We start from the raw sequence: 22,437 nt of genomic DNA on the forward strand, positions 1-22,437 counted from the left end.
TCTGCTGCTTTAGCACTTGCTTTCTCATCCCAGAAGCTTATGGTTTCTTCCTTTGATGTTGGGTTCCCTACATTATGACTGAAGATTTTTAGAAAAGTGATTGCTAAAGGCAGCTGTTCTATCTGGTCTGCACTAGTTCACACTATAAACCATAAAACTGCCATAGAAGGGGTGTGGTGGGGCTGGAGGGTGGTGTTGGGGCAAGGAAGTGATGTGGGCAGGGTTGGGGGATGAAGGCATGTGGGGTCAGATGAGGTCAAGGGGCAATGAAGGTATGTGTGTGGGGCTGGAGGGTGGGGTCGGGGATGAAGGTAGGTGGGGTAGGGTAGCGTGGGGTCTGGGGTATGATGATGTGGGTGGGGTTGGGGAGCAATGAAGAGGTGTGGGCAGGGTTGGGGGTGAAGGCAGGTGAGGTCAGGGAGCAATGAAGGTATGTGGGTGGGGTTAAGGGGATGAAGGCAGGTGAGGTAGGGTGGGGTCAGAGGGTGATGTGGGTGGGGTTGGGGAGCAATGAAGGTGTGGGCAGGGTTGGGGGTGAAGGCAGGTGGGGTCAGAGGGTGATGATGTGGGTGGGGTTGGGGAGGAATGAAGGGGTGTGGGCAGGGTTGGGGGGTGTGGGCAGGTGAGGTAGGGTGGGGTCAGAGGGTGATGAAGATGTGGGTTGGGTTGGGGAGGAATGAAGGTGTGGGCAGGGTCGGGGGTGAAGGCAGGTGAGGTAGGGTGGGGTCAGAGGGTGATGAAGATGTGGGTGGGGTTGGGGAGGAATGAAGGGGTGTGGGCAGGGTTGGGGGGTGAAGGCAGGTGGGGTCAGAGGGTGATGATGTGGGTGGGGTTGGGGAGCAATGAAGGGGTGTGGGCAGGGTTGGGGGGTGAAGGCAGGTGGGGTCAGAGGGGGATGAAGATGTGGGTGGGGTTGGGGAGGAATGAAGGGGTGTGGGCAGGGTCGGGGGTGAAGGCAGGTGAGGAAGGGTGGGGTCAGAGGGTGATGAAGATGTGGGTGGGGTTGGGGAGGAATGAAGGGGTGTGGGCAGGGTTGGGGGTGAAGGCAGGTGAGGTAGGGTGGGGTCAGAGGGGGATGTGGGTGGGGTTGGGGATGAATGAAGGGGTGTGGGCAGGGTTGGGGGTGAAGGCAGGTGGGGTCAGAGGGTGATGATGTGGGTGGGGTTGGGGAGGAATGAAGGGGTGTGGGCAGGGTTGGGGGGTGAAGGCAGGTGAGGTAGGGTGGGGTCAGAGGGTGATGATGTGGGTGGGGTTGGGGAGCAATGAAGGGGTGTGGGCAGGGTTGGGGGGGTGAAGGCAGGTGAGGTCAGGGAGCAATGACGGGATGTGGGTGGGGCTGGAGGGTGGAGTCGGGGTGATGTTGGGGGAGGGGCGGTGAAGCACTTTGTGGGCGGGGTCTGGGGCAGGCGCTGCCGGAAGTGGCGCTGCGGCCCGGAAGCGGAAGTGGCGCGCTGGCGGCCGGCGCTGGCGGCTCGCGCGATGCTCTCCCTGGACTTTCTGGACGATGTGCGGCGCATGAACAAGCGGCAGGTGAGGCCTCGGAGCGCCCGGGCCCGGGGGGCTGGCGGTCTCCGGTCAGGCACCGGCCGTTGCTCTGCTCCCTGGCCCCTGCCCTGCAGGCCCGGACCCGGGGCCGCGGGGAGCTTTGGCCTGGGCTGGGGCGGCCTGTTGCCGCAGGCCGTGGAGCTGCCCAGCATGGCCCCCGGGCACCCAGGCTTCTGGGGGGGAGCAAGGGCCGGCGCCCCGTTCTTCCCGCCCGCCCGCGGAGCTGAGCCGGGTGAGGGGCCTGGGGACGGGCTTTGGCTCGTGTGGCTGGTGATGCCCCCCTGTGACTGGCCTTGGAGCCCCCGACGCTAGTCCCCGGCCTGAGGAGGTTGGCAGTGGTCCTGGGGGTCGCACGGGTTTTCTGAGTTTCGCTGCAGTGCACTGCCCCCCAGGTCTGACCCCTTGCCTATGGTGTGGCCTATCAGTGCAGGAGCATCTGTTCCTGGGCTTCAGACCAGTGGCGGATTTAGAGTTAGTGGTGCCTTGTGCTCCGCTTCATTTCCCCCCTCTCTCCCCCCCCCCCCACCATGGGACCCAGCCAAGAAAAAGAACATTCTCTCTCATCTCTCCCACCCCCTGGTTTTCACTTTTTTTTCCCTTCAGAACTTTAAGGTTAACTATAAACTGACTGTCCTTCTGATCATGCCAGACTCCAAGGGGAAGTTTTTTCAAAATATTTATCCTTTTGAGGATCAAAAAGTGCTTTAAACTAAGATTAACTAAATCAATTGTCTGAATATTCTTATGAGGTGGATAAAGAGTCTATAGAAATCACCTCCGCCACTGCTGAAAGGTAGCTACGTCTGTGGTAGAACACAGCAGCTATTTAGCAGAGCACAAAAGACCACAGCACAACTGAAGGACCAAAACAGAAGAAAACATAATCTCAACTGACTCCATGCCATGCTTTGGGAAATTCCAGATCAGAACCTTTTAGCTCAAGATTTTAATGCTCCAATTACCTAAATCTCTATATGTTTGCTTAAAAGTGGTATATATGCATCATATAGTTCATGTTCATTAGTTATAAAGTATCATACAGAACATGTTTCAGAGTAGCAGCCGTGTTAGTCTGTATCCGCAAAAAGAACAGGAGTACTTGTGGCACCTTAGAGACTAACAAATTTATTTAAGCCCACAAAAGCTTATGATCAAATTTGTTAGTCTCTAAGGTGCCACAAGTACTCCTGTTCTTCATACAGAACATGGCACTTCACAAAAATATATTAAGCCTACATCCTTGTGCCAAAAGAGCTTACCGTCTGAGGCTAGTTTATGATTGTGCATTTATCTCTGAGTAACAGGCCACATGCAGCTGTACTGACCCATGACGAGCCCTGAGTGGCACCGAGTTGGACTCAGATTCTCATTGCTTTCTTGCCCACAAATTCGGAAGGAAGTCATTTACTGCAGTTTGAAAGGGTGCAAATTCCCCTCACTTTTGTGCTTTGTCAGCATTCCTGGCTGGTGGGGAAGGAGAGCTGAAAGATCACCCATTTTCTCCCTCCCCCAGTGGGCTGTGCTCAGCTGCCACTCGCCAGGCAGTGGCAAGTGGCACGAACGCGGGCCGGAGGACTCAGGAGGAGCAGGGGGCAGCCATGCAGCCAGAGAGAAGCGGCAGTTTCCCCTTCAAAGCACTGCTTCTCTGTAGCCAGCTCCGCGGCCACCCTGTGCTCCTCCTGCATCCTTCGGCCCCCGTTTGCAGTGCTTACCGCCACCCACAACTCCCGCCTGCTTCCCTGAGTCTGTGGGTGAGCCTCTCTCCCTCTTCTCCTGCCCCCTACAGCTTCTGCCCCTGCAGTCCAGCCCCGCAGAGCAGGCTGCCCAAGTGCCCAGCCCAGGGGCTCCCTGTCGTTGGGGGGCTCCATGCCAGGGCATGGTATGTTTCATGGTAAATCCTCCCCTGCTTGAGACCTAGGCTGCTTGCAAAGGCAGCGCCTCATAGTCACTCACTTGTTGGAAATCTGTTTTCCTCGTTTTCCACGTCGCCACCTGTAAGGTTATTCCATATCCATGCCTGTGCTTCCTTAACCTAGTGTCTTTTTCTTATTGCAGCTGTATTATCAGGTGCTGAACTTTGGGATGATTGTCTCCTCAGCTTTAATGATCTGGAAGGGGCTAATGGTGGTTACAGGAAGTGAAAGTCCCATTGTAGTGGTACTCAGGTAAAAATTGTTTGACTTTCAGACTTCTCATGAGATGCAGCTAATGAGGCATAATGTAGATCTGGCTTAGAGAGGATGGGAGGCGGAATGTTTCCGTTCAGGGAAAGAACACAAATGATTCAGCCTCTATAGCATTTCAGCAACACTGGCTTAAAGATGGCTTGGCTGGGAAGCATTCATTCATATATTATTTGAATGTCCAGCATCTCCTGTATGCTTTTTAGCCAGACTTCCTTTTAGTCTAGTTCTTGTTCTTCATGCACAGAAAATTGCTCATGTGGCTTTAAGCTTGCTGTTGGGCTACCCTGCTGTTTTCCTCATGCCCCTGCATAACATCAGAGTTCAAATTCAAAAACAAGGGAGTGAGAAGTTCAGGTTGCCTTTTTGCAAGAAGGTAGCGTAATAAGGAATAAAACCCCACAGATCTTGTCAACCCAGGAAATGCAGAGCTCAGGTGACGCTTCCCACACTGTATGGTAAAGCATGTGACTCAGGAAACTCAAGGCTGTTAGAATCCTATGGGGAGCATTTTTTTTTATAAACACCCGAGATGGGCTTCAGGTGCTAACACTCACCACGAGCTGGGCCATGTCAGAAGACACAGTCTCTGCCTCAAAGAGTTTACAATCTAGTTTGACTCAGAAGAACAGTGCGGGTGGGGAGAGGGAGGGAGACAAGCAAAGTGAATATTTATATATAAAAATGCAAACTGCCCCTCAGTGTAGCTGTTAGGTATTAACTTCATGTGGGCATTAGATAGAAGTAGATCTTGGAGAGGGACTTGCTGGAAGAGTGTACCTGTCATGGGTACTGGGACAGACAATAAAAGCCCATCCTCTCAACCAAGGGGAGAGACCCAAAGCCTGGCAACACGTGAGAAAATAGGGACAAAAGTGAAAGGTCATAAGGCCAAAACAAGGTATCCAAGCGGGGACACCAAGCAGCGAACCCAAGTCAGTGCCCACTGCTCCTCAGATGAGTCCAAGAAGCTAGTGGATGCCGCCCAGAGATGTGGTACAACAAGGGACCAGAAGCAGGCCCCAGAGTTGCAGATCATCCACCACCACTGTTGAGCTTCCTTAGCCTGATCTGGTGGATGACAAGGAGGTCTTGTGACTTTGTGGGCCGTGGAAGGAAGACAGTGTAGTGGCCTTATGGATGGGTTCAGTGCAGACATTCCAGGTCTAAGGGATTGCATAGAAGTGAGCATGAAGAAATGACGAAGGAGGGAGGTCAGAGGTAAGGGGGGGGGGGGCAGTGTCCTATTGATTCTCTGCAAGATTGGGTTACCAGTAAAGCGATGCATCTATTTATGTTGTAAAGAGTAGCTTCTCAAAAGGATAGCAACTTGAACTGAAACTAAATTGTGGAATACAACAGAAAATATAAATGCATTTTTTCCCGTCTTCATTGTTTTCCATCTTGCTGCTACATGTATATTTAAAGTAAGCGAAGAGCTTTTAATGGCAGTGAAATTGAAATCATGAGGAAGTCAATGTAGAGTTGGAGACACTCAGCAGGGAAACTTATGATTGCTATTAGTATAACAAATGTGAACAGAATTGTTTAGTGTCTTGGCTTACGATTGAATGTGCTGTGTTGCTCTCTTGTAACAAGGCTGGGGTGTGCTGACCGCTCTGTTTCACACCCAAAGTTCTATTTGCTGGCCATCCGATGAGCTAGCTGTAAGACTGCAAGCAAATTTTCCTTCTCACTTCAGTAGATCTGGCTGAACTCTATGCATATGACTCCATGGGAAATTCTTTCACATGGCATCTTGACTCTGTGTGAGCTAAGAAATGCAATAGGAAATGAGTGGGGCTAGTGTCCGCAAGTTGTAACTTGAAATAGCTTCCTGTTGCTGAAATTCCTGGGGCAGTGGCTATAAAGTAGAACCTCAGAGTTATGAACCCCAGAGTTATGAACTGACTAGTCAACCCCACACCTCATTTGAAATCGGAAGTACACAATCAGATGGCAGCAGAGACAAAACAAACAAATACAGCACAGTACTATGTTAAACATAAACTACTAAAAAATTAAAGGGAAAATTTAAAGATTTGACAAGGTAAAGAAATTGTTTCTGTGCTTGTTTCATTTAAATTAAGATGGTTAAAAGCAGCATTTTTCTTCTGTATCATTGTTTCAAAGCTGTATTAAGTCAGTGTTAAGTTGTAAATTTCAGAAAGAACAACCATGATGTAACCAAAGTTACGAACATTTCAGAGCTTTGAACAGCCTCCATTCCCGAGGTGTTCGTAACTGAGGTTCTACTGTACCTATTGCGGGTACTGGCTTCCCCAGAATGTACCTGTACTAACTTCACAGGTCCAGTTCTCTGGGGACATTGGCTGTGCAGCTTGTCAGTGTTTATCATCATGTCACTTAGAAGTTTCACTAGTTTGTTTTCAGTCTCTTACTGCTGATTCCTCAGTGTGCTGATGAGAGGCATTTCACCCACTTCCCGTTGAGTAAGATGGGAGGCCATAAAGTCACTTTCCCTTTTCAGTGAAATGATATCTTCTGACAAGCAACCTTTGCCTAGTATCTCCAGGCACAATGGGAATACATGCAGTGCTTGAAGTACGTTTCCTTTTATAGTGACTTTATTTGCAATTAAAAAGGTTAGGGATGCTGTAATATTATGCCATTTACAAGAAAAAAATTTAGTAGGAGTGCCTGCAGTGAGACTATTTGAGGAAACATGCTGAATCACAAGAACTGACCTCTAGCACAGTCTATCTGAGAACTTGAGAGCCCTTCTCTTTTGAGCATAAGTGCTAGACAGGATGTGTCTACACTGACCTTAAGGCCTGGTCTGCGCTACAAAGTTAGGTTGACGTAAATTACCTTGCATTGACCTATTTGTGCACATATCTACTACAAAAAAAAATTTCTGGTCGATGTTAGCGCCCTGTTTACTGACGCAGTAAAACCACCTCTGAGGTCAACACTGCAAGTGTAGATGCTGCATGACCTGTGTTAACCCTAACAGTCCTCCAGCAGATGTCCCAGAATGCCCTATTCTCTGTGACAATGACCGCTGTGGCCACAATCTTAAACTCCACTGGGCAGGGCTAACAGAGACCAGAGTCACCACCTCCTTAAAACCCCCTGCATATTTTTGAAATCCCTTTTCCTGATTGCCCACCTTGGCAAGCACACCTAGCAGCTCACCCTTGTGTGCAGCTGCCCAACTAACCGTGTCTGCTTCATGCACACAGAGAAGTACTAGATGTGCTCCTGCCTGGTGTGGATAGGAGGTATTGGATCTCACAGGCCTGTGGGGAGAAGAGGCTGTGCAAGCACAGCTATGGACAGGCCTTAGAAACATGGACATCTACAAGCAGCTTGCATGGGGGATGCAGGGAAAGGGTATGACTGGAATCAGCAGCAGTGCTGTGTGAAAGTTAAGGAATTTTGCCTGGGATACCACAACCAGGGAGCGCAACAATGGACCAGGTGTTATGCTGTTGATCTGCCACTTCTTCAAAAACTGCATGCCATACCTGGCAGAGACCCCACCAGCACCCCGCACACCATTGCAGATACATTGGAGGAGTCTGAGACAGCCCACAACTGTGAGGACGTACAGCCACGGATGGACAACGTACAGCCAGGGACTCTGGCCATGCTGCAGGACCTGCTTGAGACTCTGCCACAGTACTGCCCGGCAAGTGTGGATGAGCCTGATGAAGGGAAAAGGACCTCAGATAAGTGTGTGCACATAAACCTTTCCGTGCAATGTTTAAATGCAAGGATGTTTCCTGGCCCATTCCCAAGTTAACAAGACAGACAAAAGGAACAACTTTTCATACAAGAAGAGGTAGCGTTGTCATGTCTTTCATTCTACTGGTGGGTTAGACAGTGGGTGGGCCGTGCAGCATGCTTTATGTGCATAGGGATGTCCCTTTTGTCCTCCAGAAAGATTTCAGTGAAACTTCCATGGAGATACTCTGCAGTCTTCTCCAAAAGGTTTCTAGGAATGGTGCTTTATTCCTTCCTCCAAAGTAGGATACTTTCCCACGCTGCTCTGCGATAAGTTTGGCTGGTACCATTGTAGTAAACAGGCTAGCAGAGTATAGGCCAGTGTGGTTTTAGGATGCCGTTAGCAGTTGTGTTCTCTGTGCCTTTGTGAGCCTCAGGAGATCACCAAAAATTACCACTGTATGTGGAAAATAATGCCAGTGTTCAGTGCCATTGCCTATGCCAGCGGTTCTCAAACTGTGGGTCGGGACCCTGTTTTAATGGGTTCTCCAGGGCTGGTGTTAGACTTGCTGGGGCCTGGGGCTGAAGCCCAAGCCTCACTGCCTGGGGCTGAAGCCCAAGCCTCACTTCCTGGGGCTGAAGCCAAAGCCGAAAGTCTTCAGCCATGGGTGGTGGGGCTCAGGTTACAGCCACACACACACTCCCTCCCCAACCTGGGGCTGAAGACCTTGGGCTTTGGCCCCCTGCCTGAGGCAGTGGCTTTAAGTTTGCCCTACCCAAGGCAGTGGGGCTTGGTGGGGCTCAGGCTTCAGTCCCCCCCCCCCCCGGGGTCAATGTATTAATTTTTGTTGTCAGAAGGGGGTTGCGGTGCAATGAAGTTTGAGAACCCCTGCCCTATACTCATACCCATGGAATAGGGAATGAACTTCTATATCTTCATACAACAGAAGATTCTTCTCCCCAAACCTGGTGATGATATTTACTGTGGCTGGGGCCAGAGAGTGGTGCTGTACCAAGGCGATCCAAAGCTGAAATGTTAATAAGCATTTCTTAAGGGCTTATGTGAATAATGGATGTCTGTAAATCTGATGTCACATCTGTTTTTTATCAGTAGCTTCTGTCATGGCAGCCTTGAAGGGTGTCCTATCCACACCCACAGAATGCCTGACCCTGGGGACAAGGTGAAAGAAGAGGACTATAGAGAACATATCCAGTGAAATCCTACAAGCCAGTGTTGCATCAGACCAGGAACAAAAAGCTTGGAGGGCCAATATGAATGACAGTGTGGAAAAGGACAGGGGACAGTAGGAAGGCCCAAGAATCCCAGCAAGACAAGGAGCGGGAAAATACTCCAGGACATTATGGGTCTTCTCAGGTAGCAAACACAAAAGCTACTGGTCCATAATTCCTGGACCCTCCACCCTTTGCAGTCCTTGGAGAACTCCATGATTGTTGCTGCTCCCTACACCCTCCAACATACCCACGGCATCATGAGGGCACGTGCCTACCACTGCCTATGCCTACCACTCCACTCTGGGAGACAACAGGGAAGACTACAGCCTCACATACTGACCTGCAAGAACAATGGCTGGTGTATGTGGGCCCACAATGAACTACATTTGTGCACTCAAGTGGATGTGTGTTTACTTAGTTTCTAATTTTAAATTTTCACCCCATTAAGTTATGTTAAAAATCTGTATAACGTTGCCTGTGGGTTGTTTTTGCACATTGATTTTCTGCACTATTTATTCCCATTCAAAGTTTTGTTTTTGGAGAACCAAATTATCTTAGTTCACAAATGCAGAATATGTAGTGGTAGTCAAAGCAACCAATACTTGTAAATGCAAACCAAGCACCACAGAACTCAAAGCTTCACTAAAATGAACAGTCATAGTTATAAATACAGCAAGCACTATGCAATTCTTTGCAGCACCCAAAGCTCCAGGCCCAGAGAACACTGCCACACAAAACACTCCTGTTACTGATGACTAAAGTGAATTTTCAAAGCCTCCCTCAGTCGCATAGCTCCATATTGTTGGACTCTTCAGAGTCAGCAGACAGCCTGCCCTCCACTCTGATGGAAGCTTCTTTTCTTCCTTTGCTTGACCGATACTGTGCAGAATACAACTGGCAGCTATAATCATGGATTTTCCATGAGAAAAATATCCCAATCTGTTGAGTAAACACCACCAATGTTCCTTCAGTTGTCTTTCTGCATCTGCTGAGATGGTAGTTGGATCTTTCCTTGGTGCTGTCCACCTGCCCAGTGTAAGGCTTCGTGAGCCAGTGAAGCAAGGGATAGGCTGGGTTCCTCAGAATCACTGTTGGCATTTCAGTAGTGCCAGATGGTAATCCAGTGGTCAGGAGAGAATGTCCTTGGTTGCAGTTTTTGCAAAAGTCCTGTTTTCATCAAGATGGGCGCAATCATGCACCTTCTCTGACCAGCCCAAATTGATATCTGTGAAGCATCCCTGATGATCCACCAGCACTTGCATAATCCTAGTAAAGTAGCCCTTTCTGTTGATGTACCTGGGGGCAAGGCAAGCTGATACCAAAACAGGGATGTGCATGCCGCCCCAGTGCAGTTCAGGAATCCCATTGCTGCAAATCCATCCACAGTGCTGAGGGTCACAGTCCTGCATAGCAGAAGACTATTAATAGCCCTGCACACTTGCATCACAACAGCCCACACCCGATTTCCCACCTCCAAAATGATTTCCCACTGACCAGTAGCAATCCAGCATTGCAAACTTCCAGAGCATGATTGCCACTCGCTTCTCTATTGTCAATGCAGCTCCCATTCTGTTGTTCATGCACTGGAGCACTGGGATGAGCTCAGCACACGGATCCAGGAATGTGGCCTTGCATACCCAAAAGTTCTGTAGCCAATGCTCATTGTCCCATAGCTGCATTAAGATGTGATCTCACCAGTCGGTGCTCGTTTTGGGGGCCCAACAGCTGCTCTCCACCATCTGCAGCTGCTCCATGAATGCCACCAATAACCTTGAACTGTTCTTTGCAATGTTGATTAGCAAACTGTTCTCAAAGAAATCCTCATGTCCACCATTGTCGCTGTACTTTCTGTGGGTCTGCAGGTACAGAAGAATCACGCGTCTTGTGTTCTCAACATTTGTGAGAACAGTGCAGAGCTCCGTGCTTCTGTCAGAGTGGGATTTTTTAAAAAGGTGGGAAAATTGTGGGATATGGATGACATTATGGGATGGAGAAAGTTGCATGCTGAAAACTTGACCTCTAGCTCCTGCAGATCCTTGGGTGAGTCATTACTCTCCCACAACACATTGCAAAAATTCCCCAAAAGGCATTGCAGCAGATGGCATACTGAATGCATAGTTGTGGTGCGCTGCACTTTGCATCACACAAGTTCTCTGGGTGAATATGTGTAGTGTCAATGGAAGCAGCCAAGTATGCCCACACCAAAGCGATATGCTAATTTCAGCGACTGCATGCAGACAAAGCTTGCGTCAGCTGAAGTCTGTAGCATAGACATGGCCTAAAACTTCCCACCATTGCAGTAGTCCTGGTGCAGCTCTAGCAGTGGTGGGGAAACAAGTTGCTGGTGGCCACCAGCCTCTTTGTCACTGCGAGTAAGTCTGGATACCAGAGAGCCTTGCCTGGTTGGCGTGGTGGTGGTAACACTGATGGCTGCCAGTGCTTTATCTCTAGTAGAGCTGCACCAGTGGCTGTGCAGTGGTGGGAAATCAAAGCATAGTGTGGGTGAAACTGAAGTGTCTTGGCTTCAACTATTTTCCTCGGGGACTCTTAGTTTTGAGGGGGGAGCGAGGGGGTAGACTTTATGGATACTTTGGGTGATGAGCAATAAGACATTACAATTACATTGTCTTGATATCTAGGTGCATATCTTCATACCAGATTAACTATGTTAAGTGACATATTGTATATTGGTCACATCTTGCTTTATCATTAACATTCCCTTTTTTCCAAAATGATTTAAACATGACCTTAACATGGTGTGTGTACATTTGTAATGATTCATATTAACATTTTGGTTTTTCGGGGTGAAGCTGTATGTTTTGTAGGGAAAGGAAGGGAGAAAGTCTCAAGAGAATAAAAAGAAAGGAAAGCCAGGTGGAAGAGAGGGAATGTAATTTAATTATCCTCTGTATATATTTGTCTTGGTTGTCTTACAGCTATGGGATTACTTTGTCTATAGCCAAGCATCTCAGTGATTTCAGTATTTCGATTGTTTTCCTAAGGGGCTCTTTCCTAAGGGAGGACATTCTGGGGTTTACTTGAAACCATATAGATTTCAAACACTGATTCTAGTTTTTCAAATGCCCTTGTTTCATAACTGCTATTTTCCTTGTCTTTCAGTGGCAGCATGGAACCTGCTTTTCACAGAGGAGATCTTCTGTTTTTAACCAACCGAATTGAAGATCCCATCAGGGTGGGAGAAATTGTGGTCTTTAGGATAGAAGGAAGGGAAATTCCAATAGTTCATAGAGTCCTGAAAATTCATGAAAAGTACGTATAGCGTCTGAGTGGTGATTGTATTGCAAATGTCTGTAGCCGTGTCACCTTGGGCTGTGCTTATCTCACAAAATATTCTGGTTGGTAAGTGGATGGGGAGATATCAAGGAAAGCCTGGGTGCTGCAGGAAGTGCTGTGAAGGCTCTTACCTCAACACTGACCCGGTGTCCTACCAGAGTGCCAGGAAATAGCGTGCTGCTGGAAGGGTCTTCATGCAGATGAATTACAGTCAGGTCCTGATTACTTGTGCTAAAGATCTCTTGCCATTTTTCACAAGCTGAGGTCAGGACTCCAGGATTAGCCCCCAACTATGGGCAATTCTGCCTCCCTTAACTTCCTCTGCAACATTACTGGAATGCAGTACTGTTCACTTCCTGTCCCATACTGCTGGATAGTGTTCATATTCTCTGTTATATAGCTGCTCTGTTCTGCCCCAGAGGTGATTGCATTTCAGTGGTGAGTGAAGTGACTTCTATATATTTAAAGTTTTGAGATCCTTTAGATATGTCATGTGTTAATCTAAAACGTGCTGGTTTTTAATACGCCAGTTCTCTTGTTCTCATTCTGGGACAGGGTAAATCTACCTTAGGAAGGCCTGATTACCTGGACTGTGTATCATTCCTTCTCTGTAAACCTTGAGCCAGCATGAGTCTTGCATTTTGTTCTGAAGTGGGTGAGATGGTCATTCTGATTTGTTCCTTGAGCAAGTTCTGCAGTTTTGGGCCAGCTTCCAAGAAAACACCATCCTGTGTTCAAGAGACTCTCTCTTTCATGTTTCCAGTGGCTGGTGGTGGTGGTCACACATGGGGGCAGTTCCTCAGGTAACTGGGGCCAGTCCCATGGAGGGATTTGAGAATAAGTTCTCAAATTAAATCCTATATTCCATGGAGAGCCAAGGTAGAGTGTGGTTTCTAGAGGTGATGGGTTCCCAGTAGGTGGTGCTGCTGCATTCCGAATAACCTGGAGTTTTATCAGGACTGATGGAGTCATTCCTAGATACAATGAATTGTAGTAATGGAGTGTGGAGGTCACATATGTGAGGATTACTGCGGCCAAATCCCTTTGATAGATAGGGTGGCTTTCTACCTTCAGCCTCAGTGCAATTCTAATAGCTACAGCTATGTTGGTACCTAGAAACAGTAGAGTGCAGAATAACCCCAAAGTTTTGAATCATCTCGACATCTGGAGGGTAGGATGCCTCAGTGGTGGGGGTGATGCTAGTCATGATGAGTTCTACAAAGTACTTCCTTCCCCTCCAGCATGATCCGTCTTGCCAGACTTCAGTTTCAGCTAGCTGTTCTCCTTGTGCAGCCCCACTTAACTCTCCTCTCAGGGTGAGTTCCAGATCTGCTCGTTAATAGAACCAGTCTCTTTTCTACTGATTTATTTATACACAAATCTTGATCAATAAAGGAAACCCACTGTGATATTTTTAGTCTCTTCTCAGAGTGGAACTGCACTTGGACATCCAGTCTCCTCCTGCATGCAACCAGTGCAGGTGTGGCAGAGAGTGAATGCTGAGGCTGAGATGTGGATTCTTTATTAAACTTTCCTCTTCCTTCCCAAGCTTCCCATCCTTGGCTTCACTTCAGAGCTAAACATTTTTTAAAGAATGATAAGAATGTGTTCAGCTGCTGCTGAACATTGAGATGGCCATGGATGGACTATAGGCAAGGCCTTGTGCTTTGCATTCTGTGGAATCCTCTCCCGTTCCCAGAATCTCAAGTTACATTTAGAAATAAAATCTAGTCCTCGTGTTTGTAAAGATAACCTTTAAAGCCATGAGCAGTGTGAAGCAGAGCAGACAGCTTGAAGCAATAGGTCTGAGGTCTGACCTGCCACATTGATTTCAATGGGTGTTAACTCTGAAACCTAAAGATAACCATTTAATTTTTGACATTTCTGCCGTCACCAGCAGTGAGTTTGAGTATTTACCCTAGAGTTAAGCTGCCTCCTGTTTCTTCCTAGATACCAAAAGTCCCAGCTGTTCTCTACCCAGTGGCCAAAATCTCTAGCTTCCTGATTTACAATTTCCATTGTGTAGTAATGGGCTGTCAGTATGAGACTCTGTAGCCTATTGAAAACCAAAAATGCGCAGATTCTTATCTTTCTCTGACTCCAGATCAAATCCCCTTTGTTTACAAAGGAAAGTGTGTTCTACCCATCAACCCTACAAAGTCCTTCTGGACTAAGAACTAAACTGGATTCATTCTCTACCTCCAGAGGTAAAGATTCTGCTGTCAGAGTTTACTTAACAGTTCTATTGCTTTGTGAGACAGGCTAGAATCCAATTCCCTCTCCCAGAGCTTGGTGACTCTGCAGGGCTAATAAGGGTGAGAAGCCGTGGCAACTTATGTTTAGCACTCAGGTCAGCTGCTTATTCTGATAGCTGGTATCTCCAGGGTTCAGATCTGCACTGCGAGAAGCAGCCACTGTTGCATAATTCTTTTTGAGAGCAGACCTGCACTGTACACTCCTGTTTTGACATCCTCACTTGTTGCTGAATTGCAACAATAAGCTCTCTGACGCAGCCTTCAAGTACTGTACCTATGACAAGGCTGCCCGTACCTAGGACACTTTAAGGACACTTCTGCTGCTATTCAAATGCAGCTGGCGCTGCGTTCCTCTTGGACTTTCTTCTTCTTGGCTGCAGACAGTGTCAGAGCACCAGTGGGTCCGAGAGCGGTAGAGGGAGTGCACACAATGAAGAGCTTCCACATGCTTTCCTGCAGGTGGTTGATTTGATGGTAGGCCTGCAAATTGGGGAGCTCATGACATGCTGAACGAAGCCATAAGAGCAGCTCCAGTTGGCACATGCTTTCAAAGGACCATTCACAAGTGACTGGAATGTGCCGGACCCCGGTTGGTAGCACCGTTTTGTGGACTGCCACTTGGAAATATGCATCACTTGGGAGCTCTAGAAAGGTGGAAGGAAATATCAGGAGACACTGCAGGTCGAAAGGGAGGCAGAAAGGATCAGAAGCAGGAGAGAAATTACTGAGTGAGAAGCAATCCCACATCCCATCAGTGCCATCCAGAAACTCTTAGGAAAGAATATCAATGTGTTGGAATTAGCGGAGCCAGGAGCGCTCTCTCTCTTGTGTTTTAAATGTTTCTAAGTATTTAATCTGCCCTTCAAAAAAGGCTTTGAAGGGGGAGGGGTCCACTTGGCTGGGACCTCTGACAAACCTGTGTGTTTGAAATGTTTGTATATCGTAGTCCCTGCAGTCATTGTACTTGCTTGCAATAGCAGTTAGTGGCTCATCTGTGACCTGTAGTCTCTTTTCTTTTTAAGGCAAAATGGAGACATCAAATTTTTGACAAAGGGAGACAATAATGCCGTTGATGACAGAGGGCTGTACAAACAAGGGCAGCACTGGCTGGAGAAGAAAGATGTGGTGGGGCGAGCAAGAGGGTAAGTGAAGCTATCCAGCAGAGGAGGGTGTATTCTGGCCAGGGCTGCCGAGAGCCGGTTCGGGCCCCGCAGCAAGGGCGGACTGGCTAAACAGGGCCGACGGAGCCGGACCCTGGGCTCCCTTCTGGACCGCCGTGCCCCAGTAATTTGTACCGGCTTCCCCCCAGTCTCATCAGCCCTGGCTGTGACCAGTGCTTGTCTCCAGTTTGAGCTGGAAAATGCTTTCTTCTGTTGAGCTCTTCCCTGTTAGGATTTCTGTGGTTTTTGATTAAAGTGGCGTGTCAGCAAGTAATGTGTGGAATTGAGTAACAAAGGCAAGTTCACTTCTTGGCTTGCCTTGAACAAAGGTATCCATGTGTGAACTGCCCTCCAGGTTTCTGCTCATTTCCTGTCTTGGAGGTGGATGAGCTGTCACGTAGCCCCTTCCAGAACTCCATTAAAGCTGATCTGCAATGGGAGTGTACCCTTTCACTGCTTTATGATGGATAAAGAAGGCTGGAAAGGCTTTTTACATTCAAAATTCAGGTCTTGCCTGCCTGGTGACTTGGGATCTAGTGCAGTTTTGGCACAAATGCTAAGACAATGAAAGTTCAGCAGCTGAAGATGGCGGAGATTTTTTAGTCAGACTGCTTAAAGTTAATGTCTATTTAACTCTAATGCTTAATGAACAGTTGTGAGAGAGGCCATCTCTGCCAAAGGTTCAATGCTTCTTTCAGTTACGGCACAAGAGCTCAAGAAACATCCCTGAAAACCCAAAGACATTCCCAGGAAAACTAGGGATCCATAAACTCATTATTTTTGATAATTACAATAGAAAGCTTTCAGGCTTCTTTTACCTACGATAAAGAATCAAGTAAAGGCACAAGCTTAACTTAAAAAAAAAAAAAATCACCAAGTTAATATCAGTAGCACTTGGATGAAAATTTTCAAAGGGGAGTAGAAAAACTCTTTTGACTGGAGTTGAAGATCAAATAGCTTAATGATTTGTTGATGCTAAATACTAAAAAGGCTTTTTTTGTTTCCAGGCAAAACATACGTTGAACTGGTGTTTGAAGAATGTTTGTATTTATTTATAAAATTAATCATTTTAGCTTGATTAAAAGAAATGATTGGCTGACTGAAAGGCATAATTTAAGGCTAAGATTTAGTCATGGATATTTTTAGTAAAAGTCATGGGCAAGAAACAAAAATTCATGGCCTGAGACCTGTCCATGGCTTTCACTATAAATATCCCTGACCAAAACTTTGCAGCTCCTGGGGTACCGCTGCTCTGGGGGAGCTATGGGGCTGATGGCTGGCCACTGCTCTGGCGGTGGGGGCTGACTGCCTCCCACCATCTGCTTGTATGAGGCCCCTGGGAATCACTGCTCCCACGGCCTCTGGGGTGGCCCTTGGGACTGCTGCTGCTCCAGGGCTGCACCAGCAGTGGCCGATGCTCCTGGCTTCAGGGCCACCCCGGGGTCCGTGCCAGCAGCAGCTGGTGTGTCGGGGCCAGCTGTAAGTGCTAAACTTCATCTGAATGTTCTCTCAACCATCTGGGAGATTGGAGTTCATTGTCCCCAGATCTCTGCCTTATCTGGACAATTATCCCTTACAGAGCCAGTCTAAATATTAAAGTATGCACAGGCCTTAGGCTCCACTCTCCTACAGCTGGAGCCAGATGGTGACCTGAAGAGCTAGTTATAGTTTGGGTGTCCCCCAAAGAGTCTCCTTGCTACAGCTCTAAAATCTTCAGGCCTGTCTTTTGTGTCCCAGTGGACTATAGGGGTGGAAAGTTCATTTCACAGGCCTACCCCAAAATGTTAAACGCTGGCTCTACTTCTGGTGTCAAATCTGTGCAGAGTCCATCTGTCCCAAAACTTTCAGGTGTCTTAGATGCACTTCATAGTAGTGCGACGTTGCACTCCATATGTTTTATGGAAATATGCTTATGAGTGTGAATATGATGTAACTGGAATATGCTTTATGCAAAAGGTCTCTTGTAAGGTATCATAACAAAGGTTATAACCTACTGAATATAGTCCTCCTATTTGTATATCATTCTTGTATCTGAAGCTAGAAATATGAAGTATAACTCTCAGGTCCTATTGTAATTATGCAAAGTGTGGGCCATTAATGGTGGTTTAGAATCTTGATGGCTCCCATTGACTAGGACAATTGGTTGAAATAGCTCTGTTTACTTACAAACCTTCCTGTGTACCTGTGGGCCAGCCCAGGAAGAATGGAGGCTGGGGTCTCACAGGACATGTGATCATGTCACCTGATACTGGAATCCATCTTAAATCTGGTACTTTTCCATTTAGAAGGAGGGGTGGGAACCCTCCCCCCCCTTTGGGACCCAGAGAGGCAAAAGATTCACACCTTGTGCCAAAGCTATAAAAGGGGGTGGAACAGAACAAAGGGGGCCGCCAGTCATTAGAACACCCCTGCTTTCCACCTAAAATGTCTGCTGAAACTAACAAGGACCATACCAGGGGAAAGGATTGGGCCCAGACTAGGAAGGCATCTAGTCTGTGAAAGAAGCTTATTGGAACATCTCTGAGGGTGAGATTTTACCTGTAATCAGTTTCTTAATGTATTAGGCTTAGACTTGCGTGTTTTTGCTTTATTTTGCTTGGTGACTTGCTTTGTTCTGTCTGTTATTACTTGAAACCACTTTAATCTTACTTTTCATACTTAATAAAATCACTTTTGTTTATTAATGGACCCAGAGTAAGTGATTGATACCTGGGGGGCAAACAGCTGTGCATATCTCTCTATCAGTGTTATAGAAGGCGAACAATTTATGAGTTTACCCTGTATAAGCTTTATACAGAGTAAAACAGATTTATTTGGGGTTTGAATCCCACTGGGAGCTGGGTGTCTGGGTGCTGGAGTCAAATGACCTGCTGAGCAGTTTTTAGTTAAAGTCTGCAGCTTTGAGGGCACGGACCAGACTTGGGTCTGTGTTGCAGCAGGCTAGAGTGTCTGGCTCAACAAGGCAGGGTTCTGGAGTCCCAAGCTGTTGGGGGAAAATGGGCTCAGAGATAATCTCAGTACATCAGGTGGCAGCCTCAAGGGAGGGTCTCTGTGACCGAACCCATCACGGTGGCGTAGTCTAACAGGATATGTGCACGGCTGATTGCTTTGAGACACTAGTAGTGATTTTAAGTGAGTTTTAAGTGTGCTGGCTGGAGAACAGACAAAGTGGTTACTGATTTGTTATTTTCTGTTTGCTTATTTCGGGAAAGTGAAGTAGGAACAGGAAAATGAGTGAAAGCAGTGAAGCGATTGCGAAATTGGAGCTTTTTAGGCTGCAAGTTGCAGAAAAGGAGAGGGAGCACCAGAGATTATTGCAACTGAAAGAACTGGAGATAAAAGAAAAAAGAGAGGCAGCAAGCTCAGGAGGAAAAGGAAAGAGAAAGGCATCTAGCCCTGGAGTTAAAAGACAAAGAAATTGAGGCCCAAAAACAAGCCAAAATTGAGACCCAGAAGCATGAACTGGCTGTAATGGAGTGGAAGAGACAAAACTCTTCAGCAGCTGGCTCCACTTCCCCAAAAATCCACAAATGGGAACGGTTATGCCTGCAATATGATGAATCCAGTGATATTGCTGAATATTTCATCACCTTTGAGAGACTGCACTCTCCATGTGATTCCTGAGGATCAAAAAATGACTACTTTGCAAAATTGACTGGGAGAGCTCTGGACATATTCAGTAAGATGTCTGTTGCTGATGGCTTCAAACTATGGTAAATTTAAGGAACTGGTTTTGAAACAGTTCCAGATTACACCTGAAACCTACAGGGTAAAATTCATGAGTCTTAAGAGGGGATCTGGATTGAGGAATGTGGCTTATGTAAATGAAATAAGTGATTTGTTAGACAAGTGGGGGGGGGAAGACATTTCAAGCTTTGAAGAAATGTGTGATTTGGTTACTCAGGAACAGTTCCTGAATATGTGCAGTGATGATGTAAAATAGTATTTGTGGGACAAAAAGGTGGATGCAGTGTGGGAATTAGCTGGGTTTGCAGACTCTTATGAGCAATCACAAGGCACAGTTAAACATAAACCACTGGCAGAGGGGTATGGGGTTGGTGGAAAGTAGAATCACTGTTTTACCCTTGGGAAAAAGGAGGCTGGGCGTTCATCTCCCCATTCCCCTGTTTCTCATCCCAAGTCTCCTGTACAAGCAAAGGAGCCCAGAAGGTGCTATCATTGTAAGTCCACTGGGCACCTGAGGAATAACTGTCCTGGGCTGAAAGGGGACAGGCACCAGGTAACATATGATGTTGCTGCTTCTCAGAGCACAGAGGTATCCCAGGCTACTGCTTCTTACCACACAGGATTTGTAAAGGTTGCTTCTACACAAGTAAGCAGTGAGCATATGCATGCTGTTAAGCTTAACTGCAAAGTGATCCAAGGTTGGAGGGATACTGGTGCAGAGATTTCTGTGGTCAAGAGGGACCTGATCCATGAGCAGGATTTATTACCAGGAAAATGGCAGAATTAGAATTGGTGGGAGGTTTTAATGTCCTTGCACCTTTAGCTGAGGTACACATGGAAACTGGTGATTTGCAGGCTGAACTAACTGTTGCAGCGGTGGCACATAATTATGCACCGTTTCTACTGGGGAATGATTTTTTTGATCTGGCAGAATCTGTCCCAGGGTTTGTTAGAATTATTATAGAATGTGAACCACTGATTTATATCACAAAGGGGATAGCAGAAATAGAGGGGCTTCAGAAACCAACCAGAATGGTTAGAAGATTGGAAAAAGTCCTGTATGAAGAGACTGCAAAGATTGTGGTTGCTTACCTTAGCATAAGAGAGTAAGAAGGGGCACGATAGTTATACAAAATGATGAATGCTGTAGAGAAGGTAGAACAGGAACTTTATCTTCCTGTCTCATGATACAAGAACACGGGGACATGCAGTGAAACTGAGAGGCTGCAAACTTGAAACTGAAGAAAAATTCTGTTTTAGCAATGCATAATTAGCTGGAGAAACTGATTGCCCCAAGATATCACTGAGGCCAGGAGCTCACAGGATTGAAAAAAAAGGTTGAGATTTATGGACAACAAGAATACCCCAAGTTATAATACCAGGGCTTTAAAACAAAACCCAAGAACTTGGGAAGGGAGGAAACCTGACTGCTTCAGAGCTTAACCCAGCCTATTACCTAAAGAGGGTTAAGGATGAAGCTTTCCCTAGGGGAGGCTTTGCATCTTCCTCTGAAGCAACTGTTCATAGAGAGTATCCTGTGCTTGATGGAGCGCTCCTGTCATCCAGTCTGGCAATTTCTTTGTGCGTATTCCAGGGCACAACCTAGCCTGTGAAATCTTCAGTGGAAACTATCTGAAATAAGTGATTTTTTTTTCTCTTGTAGATTTGTCCCCTACATTGGAATTGTGACTATTTTAATGAACGATTACCCCAAATTTAAGGTATGACATACTTATTTTTGTCACATTACACTAAGAAATGATTTTCCTGTTGGTTTGCTGAGGAAGCTTCTATGCACACAAGCTAAACTGTACTTAGTGGCGGCTCTTCTAAGCATGTTTATTGTTACTGTTAGTCTGTAGAGCTGAATGCACATTCTGATTGGTGATCCTGCTGCTTTGTTTTTCAGTATGCCGTCCTCTTTTTACTGGGATTATTTGTGCTGGTCCATCGAGAGTAGCCCAGTTGCACTGAAGTTCCTAGCAAAGATGCCATGTTTTTGTAACCAAGCGTTTTGAGTAGAGAATGGCCTGATGTGTGGTGAGAAAGGAAAATGTACATTTCAATGCTTCTTAGCAGTTTGGGTTTGTTTTTTTACTGTGTAAGGAAGAACGTTAATCTCAGTATTTTCAATGGCTTGTCACATTTTAGCCTTTTTGTACATCGGTGAGTTTTTATATTAAAAGTCTAAGCCAAATGTTGTGTTTTGTATTTTGAAGCTGAGCTTCATTTCTGAAGTGCCTACACAAATGTTCTCTAGATCGGTGCCGCTCCTGGCTGCGAGTAACCCCCTCCAGTTTGTAGTTTGACAGTGTGGATGGTGACCTATAGAGGGGACGGTCTTTTTTTTTCAAAACATGAATAAAATATTTTGCATATCCTCTAAAACAATCCCTGTCACGTTCTTGTTTTAAAAATGGTTGGAATGCAAATTCTTCCGCGACCTCATTGGAAAGGCCCAGGAATTTAGTGTTGTACTGATTCTTAAAGAATGTCTTAGGAATTAAACTGTCATTTGTTTATATGTTGCAGTAAAACAGCAGCTGTCACTTTAACTTCCTTTTTATGGGGTGAACCGTTCATATCTTTGGATATCTTAAAATCCTGTTAAAATAACGTGCATGTCTTGGACTGTGGGTAGGGGCTGCTTCATCCACCACTGCAATGGAAACACCACTGTGGAGGACCACGATGGCTGCTCAGTAATGCACAGTCATCTCTTTTCCAAGCTGAAAAGTCCCAGTCTTATTCATCTCTCCTCATATGACAGCCGTTCCATACCCGTAATCATTTTTGTTGCCCTTTTCTGAACCTTTTCCAATTCCAATATATCTTTTTTGGGATGGGATGACCAAATCTACATGCAGTATTCAATATGTGGGCATACCATGGATTTATATAGAGGCAATATGTTTTCTGTCTTATCTATTCCTTTCTTAATGATTCCCAACATTCTGTTCTCTTTTTTGACTGCCGCTGCACATTGAGTGGTTGTTTTCGGGGAACTATCCCCAATGACTTCAAGATCTCTTTCTTGAGTGGTAACAGCTAATTTAGACCCCATCATTTTATAGATGGAAAGAAAATACCCAGTTGTAGCTGAGGGGTGGGTAGGATGCAGTTACCCAGGCTGGGGTTTGTCCAGGCTACAGAAGTAAATTTCCCTACAGTTGTGAAATGTGCTGTGGGATCTTCAGTGATCACAATTGCTCTAGCCCTGTTTTATAGCTCCTCCCAAAGATGGTGGTAGCAGCACAGTACCCCTTTATGAGTGTTAGGGTAGTGGGGGGTAGTGCTAACGTAGGGGAAGAGGGGAAGGGATACCACCTATTACTTCCTGCAATAACTGTTTTTTTTTTCTGTGCTGGTCCCCATCAGAGCAATGATTCT

General features: G+C 46.5%; 1 protein-coding gene across 1 annotated transcript; it reads left to right on the plus strand.

The window, feature by feature from the left end:
- The first annotated feature begins 1,386 nt into the window (after positions 1–1,386).
- On the plus strand, positions 1,387–21,244 carry SEC11A (SEC11 homolog A, signal peptidase complex subunit). Its single transcript, XM_039492797.1, has 6 exons — positions 1,387–1,530; positions 3,601–3,710; positions 11,772–11,921; positions 15,223–15,342; positions 20,711–20,768; positions 20,957–21,244. The coding sequence occupies exons 1-6, from the start codon at positions 1,480–1,482 to the stop codon at positions 21,005–21,007; spliced, it is 540 nt and encodes a 179-aa protein (XP_039348731.1). The 5' UTR covers positions 1,387–1,479; the 3' UTR covers positions 21,008–21,244.
- The last annotated feature ends 1,193 nt before the right edge of the window (positions 21,245–22,437 follow it).

The sequence above is a fragment of the Mauremys reevesii genome, linkage group 10 (assembly GCF_016161935.1).
Source record: "Mauremys reevesii isolate NIE-2019 linkage group 10, ASM1616193v1, whole genome shotgun sequence".
Taxonomy (NCBI): domain Eukaryota; kingdom Metazoa; phylum Chordata; order Testudines; family Geoemydidae; genus Mauremys; species Mauremys reevesii.